This window comes from Triturus cristatus, chromosome 3_1 (genome assembly GCF_964204655.1).
Source record: "Triturus cristatus chromosome 3_1, aTriCri1.1, whole genome shotgun sequence".
Lineage (NCBI taxonomy): Eukaryota > Metazoa > Chordata > Amphibia > Caudata > Salamandridae > Triturus > Triturus cristatus.
In genome coordinates, this window is record NC_140583.1 from 788,231,535 (window position 1) to 788,244,075 (window position 12,541).

General features: G+C 50.4%; 1 protein-coding gene across 2 annotated transcripts in view; it reads right to left on the reverse strand.

Annotated features, from left to right (window-relative positions):
- RAMP1 (receptor activity modifying protein 1) overlaps positions 1-12,541 on the reverse strand; it is a 593,779-nt gene that overhangs the window by 290,997 nt on the left and 290,241 nt on the right. For both annotated transcript variants that reach the window (XM_085645045.1, XM_085645046.1), the window contains exon 2: positions 1,952-2,090. In XM_085645045.1, the coding sequence (XP_085501171.1) occupies positions 1,952-2,090 (139 nt within the window). The remainder of the gene's footprint in view (positions 1-1,951; positions 2,091-12,541) is intronic.

Sequence of the window (12,541 nt, forward strand, 5' to 3'; positions counted from 1 at the left end):
GGTTGGGAGCTGGGGCATCCGCTCTGTTAGGTGAGACGGGAAAAGGAATACTAGTTCCTAATCTCCTACATTGGAAACTCTTGGAATCCCAAGACACTGGTACAACACAGTGTAGACACTGTACAAAAACAGCTGTCACATGCCCTTGGGTTAACAAAAAAGTCCCTGCCTTGTACTTCTACCTTAGGAGCAAAAAAATTAAAAAACAACAACAATCATTCAGGAAAATTAAATATGGAGGTAGAGACATGTGTGTACTGGGCCCCAACTGTGGAAAACCCTCAACCCCACCTTGCAATCCCAGCCCAACCAGTACCATTCAAGAAACTCTTAAAAACTCAACTCATAGGTTACGGGTCGAGATCCAGGAATATTGGACAGGGGCCTGGGTTCCATCAGATTCCTGTTTATCAGGTTTTACGTTGCTGTTCTTCTAGCGCTTTGAAGTGATCAAAAGGTAAAACATAGCACTTCACAAAAATCTTAAATAATAAACAATAACAAAAAGGAGCATTCACAAACTTGCCAGAAGGAAATATTGTACTTTATAACTTGTAAAGTATAAAAGATGGAAAGAAAACACTTTCCAAATGTGTTTCCATCTACAGAGATGAGACGGAAGGATCTGGAGCCCATGAAACATAGAACGTCTCCAACTTGGAGCCAAGGTGATTACTGTTTCCACCTCAACTGGCTGTGGAGAGAAACCTCATCTCTTTGGGGACACTGCATCTGCTGTTTCACATTAGTCTGCACTACACAGTCTAACATCTATTATCCAATCCCAAGAAGAGGGATTATGCGGAATTTATGAGCCCTCAGAGTATTGTTATTGAGATATAGTACCCGTCTTTTCCCCTTCTTTTTCCAGTATCGGGAAGGCAGTGGTAATACGATGCCACGGCTCAATTCAGAAGAATTTCAGAGAGTGAGAACTTTGGAGCGAAATTATTGGATAAGAGTAAGAAAAATATGGTTCTCGTTACATGTATCCATGGCCTATGTTCCTGTATTTAAAAAACACTTGTCTCTTTCTCTAGCTCTGTTTCCGTTTATCTTGTGGTTATATATGTACTACGTCTGCCTTAAATGGGTGGGATACATTATTAACATGTCAGTTCCCATAGGATTCCCACATCTTGAGAACAGCAGTTACTGATCTCCATTTTGTAATCTGCAATGCATTCTGGGATGACTGGGTCTGTGCGCGTGCCACAGAAGCGTTCTCGATTCCCCGGGGAGTAGGTTATTTATGTCTATGAAAAAGCCGATCTGCAGCCATATTGCCTACATGCCAACAGACCTGATCCAAGCAAGAGACTCCTTATGTTTTAAACCTAAAATGGTTTAATTTTACCGATCTCCTGCCTAAAATCTCCTCCTCTTCAATGGAACTCAGTAGGGAAAATCAATTCTTCCGATTGTTTTTAAACTCTCCTCTTACCAAGTTCAAATGTTGGCACGTTCGATATTGGGTGGGGGTGTAAGGAGTTCATGGAAAGCATAATTTGGTATCATCGCCCAGGCGCATTCCATAGTGACTTGTTACCTCAATTGCTGCCCGAAATTGTTCACAATTAAATACATCCTAATTCTTCAGCTTTCAGGAGAAAAATGAATGTTGATTCATCTTAAACACATGTCAGAATATTAAATATGCACTGTAACAGAATGTAGCAAATCTTGTGCTGTGTAAAAGGTTTGAAAGCGTTTACAGAAATGAGAAGTCTGAAACACCAGCAAATAAGAAAATATAATTTTCTCCTCACCTGTTCCTTTTTTAGGACACCCTCTTTTGTGTTGCCTGACATATGTTGGCCTTTCAGAAGGAGAACTCTAATGAGAACTTTCTGGGTTTCCCGATAGGCAACAGTCCCTGTGAAGAAACGTGGTCTCCCTTTCCAAAGGAGGAACAGGGAAAGATCTAAGAGTAATGGAAACATGTACTTACCCCATCGCTTCACCCCAGTCACACCACAGTCCCTGCCCCAGGCTCTCCATGTCGAATGTGAACTTGGCAAGGCAGAAATCCTCAAGGAACTGGGCATAGATGTCGTTGTCGCAGGCGGCCACGATGATGAAGTGGTGAGCTGCGAAAGAGAGAGCGAGACAGAGTGCGTGTGAGTCCCGTGACACCTCATACTCCAACCTCTAAAGTCTCATGGATTAGATTCTCACTTTCCTTTCTGGTCCATACAGGACCCTGAGGGTGGAGTAAGAGGACAATCCTAGGACTAAGCATACTAGATCAGAATGAGGCAAAGGGTTTGGGATTCCCCAGTAAGGAGCAGCAGTTAGTAGGCTGTGAGTAGTGGGGGCAAAGAACACACTACAGCATAAGAAGGAGCTACAAGAGAGAGGAGAGAGGAACCTTAGGATCACCATATAATTAGCAGAGGTTTGAGGAGAATGAGGTCTGTAAACTGAGATTCTCCTCTACAAAACATGTTTTAAAAGTTCTGTTTCCCTTAGAATATATGTGAAGAGTGTGGAAAGAAACATGGAAATCCCGCAAAATAAGTAGGGTCTACAACTAATATGTCCCCAAGGGGTGTCTATGAAGAGCCTCAGCATGTCTGAGATTCAAACCCCTGAAACCAAACAAAGTGCTTAAAAGAATAACAAGACCCAAAGTGAAGAGACTGCTCACATAGCTGCCAAGTTTTCAGATTGCTTATGTGTGACTTGTTCATGGTTTCAGTGTTTTTATGAGTGGCATTCACCGACCAAATGTATGACACTAAAAGTAACACTTTCTCACAAGCAAAAGCAAGCAACGAAGTCCATGGAAACAGATAAATGTCAGAAGATACATCCATTTCAGTCGTAGGCTGGGGCCTCATAGCACTATATATACACACACGTCACTATTCCCCTTGAGCCAACCAGGCTTCATGTGCTTTTCTCTCCGGTTACGCAGTGACAGACATGATCTGCAGTGACTGTGATGCACTCTGAAACGTCATTGGAATCCCCCTCAACAGGAGCCACCACCAGTACCCCGCTCTGCCTCAGCTTTGCACATAATAATCCAACACCTTTCTCTAAGAGTGAAAACGCTCCCACTGACTCGCACAAGCTCCTCACATCCTACATGATTTGACACCTCTTCTGACAGCTGCAGCACCCTGGACAAATGATGAGTCATTGGTGTCTCCGAACAATCAAGTAAAACTGCCAGGTCATTGTAACTTGGCTGCATAAACACTTTTCAAAACAACTTATTAGTGATCCGACCCCTTTCCTCCATCTATACAGTACTAAACATTACTATGATATCATTCTCAACAGCACAGTGACAGGCGTCACTCTCCGAGCTGGCGTTAGCGCTATGGCACCCAGGGCAACCGTATGTTTTGGCGCCTCCGCAATGACCTCCTTTTCTAGGGAATCGCTCACCACCACTCTCCAACAGTGCCCCACATTTCTCCACAGCCCATCTCTAATAGCCATTTCATTTGTTTTATAGCGCTGCTCACATCAGTGTAGGGTGACAGGGCACTTTGCATCACAGACACATTATACAGAGACAATGAATCATAACTGTGTAAATTAATCTACAGTAAATGTTACATGAGGCAATGAGGGTTACACGGTGTAGGAATCACATGTCATCATACTAGTCGCCAGTATCATTTAAAAGTGTTTGGTCTGGAGAAGCACAGACGCTGCATTTAAAACATACCACAGAGGGTGGGTTTGGATTTAGTAATAAGAATGTATTTCTATCCAGACGAACCCTTATTAGCAACATTAGGACTGTGAATATGGGGGAAAACATAACTTTCTAACCTATACCATACAGTTTGCATGCAGCTCTTTGATGACAGTTCATAGGTCACTGTGCAATATTAGGATTGTAATTTAAAAACTGCAAAGTAACAAAATGGTCTCTGCGACAAAAGCAGTAACCCACTGAGGTAGCCACATAAAAAAGAGTTCTGTGATTTACAGCAGTCAAATTAACCCTCTGTGCTCGCTCACGATCAGTCAAAACTGCTACTAGACAAAAACTACGATCGCTCTCCAGCAGATATAGTATTCACCAGGGTTATCATAACATTTTTATGAAAACTGGTGACACACAAGGAACTCTGCAGCAGGTGCTGACTATACACTATTCCTAAACCCAGTAGCATCCCCAGCTCAGAGCCAGGTAAGGCTGCACTGGTGCCACCCTAAAGCCAGCCCTGCACAGCACTCTCCAGTGTTTGCCCCACCTGCAGTTGGCTACTTGACTTACCAACACTCAGTGGTGTGAAAAATAGCGCCTGGTGCCGCGGGCAGCCGCTGTAGCTGCAGCGTGCCTGTGGACTCACACTCACTCACTGCTGACAGTTGCTCAGTCTCTCATGTCCTGGAATAAGTTGCCGATCTGAGGATCACAAATGTCTTTGGCCCTCCTCTCTGATCCGTCCTGGTCTGAGGGCAGCGGAGCTGGCAGGGTGGCACACATGATGCTGGTCTGTCACAGTAACCTTAGGAGTCACGGTGAGAGTGGTCCGTGGCGTGTGCCTTTTAAAGACACTGCCTCAGTGCCTGCGCTCTTGAACAGAAGCACACAAAGCTGAACCCCGTCCCCTGCCCCCTTCACCTCCCCATACGCACGAGCAGGGCAGCGCACGAGTGGACACCCCTTGAGTTCACAGAGAGTGACCCGAGTTCAATAGTTCTCCTCTTTGGGCAGGCCGCGCCGCCGCAGGAGGCGGTACGATGCCATCCTAGCGGAAATGACATTCATTTAAAACATGATGCTGCCTGCACCGACCAGACCTTTTCATTCTAGTCTGAAGGCTATCTGCTGGCTACACTGTTCCGAGTGGTGCACTGACTGACATAAGAAAGAGACATGATGTGGGTGGTGGGCGCCTTGAAACAACGTGTTTGCCCATGATCACCAATGCCCTCCACAGTAGTGTTGCAGTCAGCGTTCTAGCGTTTGCTGCTAGAACGCCCTGGTCACTGGTGACGTGCGTACGCCACGACGGTGGCGTACGCGTAGATGTTAAATAAAGGGGGCGTGCCCAAGTAGGGCATTCGCGCACCGACCCTGTAACCAAGTGTGGTCTCCGTTATTGCGCGTTACTGCTGCCAGGCCCGCGCTGCGCAACGACGCAACACTGGCGACGAGGCGGTTGGACCCGCCGCGTATCCTTTGACGGCACCTCCCCCAGCTGAGCGCATCGCGGCAGACCCGCGATCGCGCACCTGATGCCCTCGAGCCTGCCCTGCTCCAGCTGTCTCTGCACGCTACAGGCCTGCTCTAGGAGGTGAGCACGTGTGCACCAACCACGGACCACACCACTGTGCGGATGAAGATTCCCGCCCTCCAGCCCTGCCTCGAGCCTGCGTCCGCCCTTGCTGTTGACACGGCCCACGTGCCGCCCACTGCCTGAGACCCCGGCTGTGCTGCCCTTCGTCCAGCCTCTGTGCACCCACCCCACCACCCGGAGTCACCCTCCGCTGCAGTGCCATGGCGGATGACAACGCTCCGCCACCTGCCCACCCGTTCCACCCGCCCACAGGTGTCCTGCCTCCCTTTAGTGAGACGGCTGACCCGGCGACCGCCGCACCGCGCTGGCGCACGTGGATTGGGCGCTTGAACAACTATTTCATTGGCTCCAGGGAGACGGATGGCGCGGTAAAGAGGTCCCTCCTTCTTCACTACGCGGGGGAGGAGGTCTACCTGTTATTCAAGCACCTCCCGAACACTGGTGGCGCAGACGACTACGATGCAGCCGTGACGGCCCTTAACAAGCATTTTGACCCCCAGACGAATCCGGATTTCGAGATGTTCAAAATGCGTCAGGCCAAGCAAAAGGAAGGGGAGTCGGTAGATGCATTTCATGCGCGGCTGAGGGTGCTGGCGGACACCCACTTGGTCGGCGACCGCGCTAAGGAGGAAATTAGAGCGCAGCTTATCTACGGCATCCGCAGTAAGAAGTTGCGGACCCTCATCCTCCGCCAACCGAACATTCCCATGGCCGACATCCAAGTGCTAGCCCGCTCCCACGACCTATCCGACGCGCGGGCAGAAGAGATGGAACAGGCACTTACGCGAGGCACAGGACCGAGCGTGACCATCAAAACAGAGCGCGCAGACGCAGTGCGGACGCACGAGAAGAAACGCAGACCAGCAGCCAGACAGTCGCCCCCGACGCAGTGCGACTACTGCGGGTATGAAGAACACCAAGGAAAGACCTGCCCAGCAAAAGGGAAGACGTGCACGAACTGTGGCACGCTGAACCACTTCTCCTCCATCTGCAGGAAGCGCGCCACAAGAAAGGATGCTCGAGGGAAGAGGCCCACAAGAGGCATGGTGAGGCAACTGTCCCACCTATCCCTCTCCTCTAGAACCGACACAGGGCCGCGACACGCACAAGCCCTACAAGAAGACGACTCGGAGTCCGACGACGAAGAAGAGACATACGTGGTCTCGTTCACCAGGGCGCTAAAAAGCACGAGACGTCCCCAGCCTCGGTGCGACATCATGGTCGCGGGATCAAAGGTGAACGCCGTGATCGACACGGGGGCGTCCGTCACTGTCATGGGAGTGCAGCAGTACAACCGCCTTCGACCCAAGCCAGAGCTCAGAACATCGAAGGCCCGGATCTATGCCTACGGCAGCGATGTTCCTTTGCCCCTCCTGGGGAAGATGACAGTGCCGGTGGGGACGGAGGATGCCGAAATCACCATTGAAGTGCACATCATCAATCAAGAGGTAGACACCCTCCTGAGTGGGCATGCCGCTGAGGACCTGGGGCTCCTGATGTTCCTCCGGAAAGTCCAGGACACGCAAACGGCCGACCTTCTGGATCAGTTCCCCGAACTATTCACTGGCCTGGGGAACATCAAACGCCCACCAGTCAAGCTCCACATCGACCGCTCCGTCGCGCCCACAGCCCTGAAGCACAGGCGGATCCCGTTCTGTCTACGACCTCTGGTAGAGGAAGAACTCCGGAAACTCGAAGAACAAGGGGTTATAGAGACAGTCACCGGCCCCACTCCGTGGGTGTCCCCGATGGTAATCGCGGAAAAACCTCGTCAACCAGGCAAGATCCGGGTGTGCATCGACATGAGGCTCCCCAATAAAGCCATCAAGAGGGAGAGACACATCACGCCCACCATGGATGACATCATCGCAGTCCTGAATGGCGCGCGGTGGTTCTCCAAACTGGACCTAAACGCAGGTTACCACCAGTTAACATTGGCCAAGGAGAGTAGGTACATCACCAACTTCAGTACGCACCTAGGGCTAAGACGATACCGGCGACTCAACTTCAGGATATCGTCGGCGGCGGAGATATTCCAGAACACTATCAGAGACATCCTACAAGGCCTGCCTGGGGTCATGAACGTGAGCGACGATATTTTGATTCACTCTACGACCGTAGACGAACACTATCGGCGGGTCAGAGCCACACTGACACGCCTCAGAGAATACGGAGTCACTCTTCACAAAGACAAATGCCAGCTGTTTCAGCAGCGGATAGAGTTTTTCTGATACACATTCACAAACGACGGCATTCAAGTGGACCCCCGCAAGTCACAAGCCATCAAGGACGCTCCTGCACCCACATCTGCCGCAGAAGTGCGCAGTTTTCTGGGGATGGCCACATACTGTGGAAGGTTCATTCCGAAACTAGCAACAATTGCAGAGCCGCTCCGACAGCTCACGAAAAAGGACGCCCCATGGCAATGGGGGCCCCAAGAAGATTCGGCGTTCCAGTCCGTCAAAACGGCGCTCCTTGACCAGGCCACGTTAGTATACTTCGACCCGGAAAAAAAGACAGAGCTAATAGTTGACGCCAGCCCAGTGGGACTTGGTGCCGTCCTCACCCAAGAGCAAGAACCAGGCCGGTGGGCCACGTTGGCCTACGCAAGCAAGGCCCTCACAGCGACCGAACGGAGATATTCCCAGATTGAGCGAGAGGCACTGGCCATACGATGGGGCTGTCGACACTTTCACCTGTACGTCTGTGGACATCCGTTCACAGTCGTGACGGACCATCAACCGCTGGTACCCCTGTTCAGAGGAACAGCTCCGCATCCCCCGCCACGGATAGAACGGTGGGCTATCGGGCTGCAACAGTACCACATGGACATAACGTACCGGCCTGGAGCCAAGAACCCAGCCGATTTCTTGTCCAGGCAACCGGGCCCTCGCGAGCACATCCCGGAGGGGACAACGGAGGAAGACGACGCCGAAGCGCACCTCGACTTCATCGCGGCCCTAACATGCCCACAAGTGCTGACGATACAGGAGATAATGCAAGCAGCGGAACAAGACCCCGTGATGACCAAGACCAAGGAAGCCCTCCTGCAAGGCTCATGGGCCAACTTCCTACAGTCCGCCAACACGTGGACACCGGAAGAAAGAGCGGACTTGCAGCAGATCTGGAGAGTACGAAACGAGCTCAGTATCACCAGAGACGGAATTGTCCTGAGAGGGGCCAGGATCATCGTGCCAACAGCGTTGCGACGCCAAGCCACCCTTCTGGCCCACAATGGACATCAAGGGACAGAGAAAATGAAAGCCAGGATGCGAGAAAAGGTGTGGTTCCCAGGACTGGATGCCCTGGTGGGTGACATCGTAAAGAGCTGTCCAGCGTGCCAGATGACCAGCGGACAAGAACGTCCAGCCCCTATCACAACTGAGGAGCCAGGGAGACACCCCTGGGATAAAATCAGCGTTGACTTTGGGACCCTCCCCGACGGCAGAGTCACGCTGGTAGTGATGGACAACTTCTCCAAGTATCCACTGGTGGAGGCGCTGCCATCCACCGCGTTCACATTTGTAGGGCCAGCGCTGGAGAAGATATTCCACATGTTCGGACGCCCGTCGGAACTAAAAAGTGACAACGGGCCGCCGTTCCAAGGCCACGAGTTTAAGGAGTTCCTCGCCATCCGAGGAATACGACACCGGCGGATCACCCCGCAGTGGCCTCAGGCAAACGGCGAGGTCGAACGCTTTATGAGGACACTGAACAAGACCCTCCGCATTGCCAGCGCCAAACAGCTGGACCCCGAGCGAGAAATTCAGCGTTTCCTTGGAGAATATCGAAGCACACCCCACTGCTCCACCAAGCAAACCCCCTGGGCCCTCATGCTGAAGGGGACCCGCCGGGACGGCCTACCCACAGTCCCAGGATGGGCTCCTCCACCGTTTGATGCAGAACAAGCGCTACGACGACGAGCGCACCGAAACCAGCAGGTGAGCCGGGCGAGAGGGTGTCAGGAGCGCGCCCTCGAGCCGGGAGACAATGTCCTCATCAGGGACCGACGACCGGGGGGGAAAATTCAAGCCACGATATGAGCCGGGAAGTTGGACAGTAGAACGACGCCAGGGGACGATGGTCACGGTTCGCCGGGGAAATGAGTCAGCCACCCGAAACATCTCGTGGTTCAAACGCATTCCCACAGCCACAAGACACCGGCCAGAGTCGGAGGAGGAGGAAGAGGGGGACGCCCGGGGCCCCGTGAGAGAGCAGTCACCACCACCCAACCAGCCTGAAGAGACGGCAGCCCGGGACGGGCCCAGCTCCGAAGCTGAGGAAGTGGCACGTGACGGCCCGGCGACTACCAACACCCGAGCGACGGCCAGGTATGAACTGCGACGGAACCCCCCGCCAAGCAGCCGTCTCAAAGACTTTGCCTGCCAAGTAAGTGACTGAAAAGAGGGACTTCTGGTCCAAGTTTCATTTAACCAAAGTTGGATAGGGATGTTGCAGTCAGCGTTCTAGCGTTTGCCGCTAGAACGCCCTGGTCACTGGTGACGTGCGTACGCCACGACGGTGGCGTACGCGTAGATGTTAAATAAAGGGGGCGTGCCCAAGTAGGGCATTCGCGCACCGACCCTGTAACCAAGTGTGGTCTCCGTTATTGCGCGTTACTGCTGCCAGGCCCGCGCTGCGCAACGACGCAACAAGTAGGACAGTGACACACTGCTGGGGTGGTGCCAGCTGCAGGAAAACAACACGAGGCAACTAGGCCCGCCCCTGGATTCGCATAAGGCCCGTCACTGCCAGGGTAGAACACTGACAGACTCGGATATGATGATCATGTCATGACAGACAAGTCACGTGACATGATGGTACAGCCGCTGAGGCCACGGTCGGGTCTGAATGATACAATGCATTCAGTTGCTGAACAGACTACAGTTGCAGGCTGCTTAATCATGTATTGGTAGTCTGCCAAATTAAATTTAGAGGCCAGAAAGCAGAGTGTGGGTCTCATCACTGCGGCTCAGTAGCACTCGCCGCGCTGCTTCTTTAATCCATCTCCTGAGTCCTCTTTTCTGTCTTGGTCACTCTCTCCCAGCCAGCTTGCGCCTTGCAGCAGGTGGTGTCAAAGCGCTAATAATGCATGCCTATGCATTTTAATGTGGTGAAGTGGGCCACAACACTAACATGTGTTAGTCTGACCCCTGATGCGTGGTACTTGGCAGGGCTGTGCTCGATTGACTCTCACCTTCACCTCAGGGTCTGAACTGTCTCTCCGTGGAAATAGGAAAGATAATTTAGATAACCACCCCCAGCCCCCAACCTCCATCCATGTTCCCACCGGGACACACTAGCCCACCAACAATAGCCTTATGGACTGTTCAAGTAAGCAGGAACCCATCAATTTGCCACACTGACGGCTTCGAACACCATCAGATCCAACTCATTAGAGGCCCCAGCACCACCAAATCAAGCATCCCGGAGCAAGCAAAAGCAAACACATCAACATCAAAAAGGTTGCACCTTTATAGAAAATTAAAATGGAAAACATCCGACCAGAATAAGCCTTAACCCAGACCAGAGTATCTCAGCATCAGGTCCAGAGCTAACCAAGAACACTTCTCACTAAAATACTTTCCATGTTCCATGCCACTCAATTAAATGCTGACTGATCCAACCAGTAGCATGCGATTGTATGAAAGATTACTCCATGTAAGTGTAACTATGCATGATCAGCACAGTAAGACTGCAAATGACTCTTTAGATCAGTTATGGTTATCATAAATGCTCACCGGGCTTTCCCTTTCTTTTCCACCCAAGTTCCTCCCTTAGAGGATACACCACACTGATAAGCTGATCTCCGATAGGCGCTTGCGTTTGCTAATGATGCAACTGATTTGCTTAGTATAGTTGTTTTGCACTTAATATGATCGAATAAACACGAAAATGCATAAATAATTTCTACAGTTTAGTAGATGTGTATGTTTGGATATAACCACAAGAATAGTTCTGCATGAAAAACATACCACTTCCATACGTTTCAGATTTATGAGTTATAATAAAAACATTATTTTAGCTAGATGTTGTTTGGAGGACAGAACTATGAAGTTATTCTAACACATTCAAGTTGATCAACCTGTATGACGCGGCTGAGCCCGAACCACAGGTCAAGATGTAGAATGTAAGAAGCAACAATGGAAACCCAATCCCAAAAACAAGCTTTGAATCGTGAACTGAAACATCTAGGTCACATACTCTTTCCAAATCGATCTCTCATTCCTACTGTGCCTATCCATGAGTGATCAGAAACCAAAGCCTAGCTGAAAAACGCCCTGCAGCGGTAATACACTGACTTAGAACTCATATCCAAACTGAGGGCCAGTTTTGTAGGTACGGCTCTGCACTGTGCTTTGCCCCTTGCGCAATGCAGCACAGTCAGTTTGTTTGCTTTCCGGTGTTGCATGAAAAATGTGTAAATCTTCCCTTCAATCGTTTGATGTCCTATAAATGACTGTGACTGTATGGTCCAACAATGCCGAAACCAGGGTTGAATGTGTTCCCATTGGGAGGTGATGTGGATTGGTATTTTGGGCTGCACTGTCCATACTTGAGCAAGACCAAGTCTGGTTTTCATATGGCTAGCTCCTGTAATAAGATGGGTAGAGGGCAAAAAATCATAGACTGCAATTCAGCCCAAATGGTTGCCAGTGGCGGAGACTGTTACAAGCATGCCACCCATCAACTTTATTTTTCAGAATATCAAGGATGCCCACAATGTGTCAATGATGTGTATCATCAAGCCAGTGCCAATCCACTGTATTCAATAACCACAGTTATAAGGAGAATTCCCACAATGTGCCAGGGATGGGCACAAGTAGGCAAGTGCCCCATCATACAATGGATAGCCATAGGTATAACAAGCTTGCCCATTGTATGCATCTATTATGCCATGGATAGCCACTATTATGTTAAGAATGCCTACCACATGTCAACCGTGGCATAATCATGCCAGGGAGAGCCTTAATGGTGCCACAAATATTCACATCATGTCAAGCACGGAAGTTCCTATGCCAAGACCAGCGCTGAGGCGTAAATCAGCATATTTTTGCCAAGAATGTCCATAATATATCAACAATGGGCACCATCAAACCAGGATCATTATTCTGGCAGGGATAACCTGAATTATGCACAGCATGTTCACAAAATGACATGTATGGACACCACTATGCCAGGACCAGCTGTAGGTCTAAGTAGCCAGTAATATGTCAAGAATGCCCATATTGTATCAAGAATAGTTACGAGGCCTACCCTCTATTATG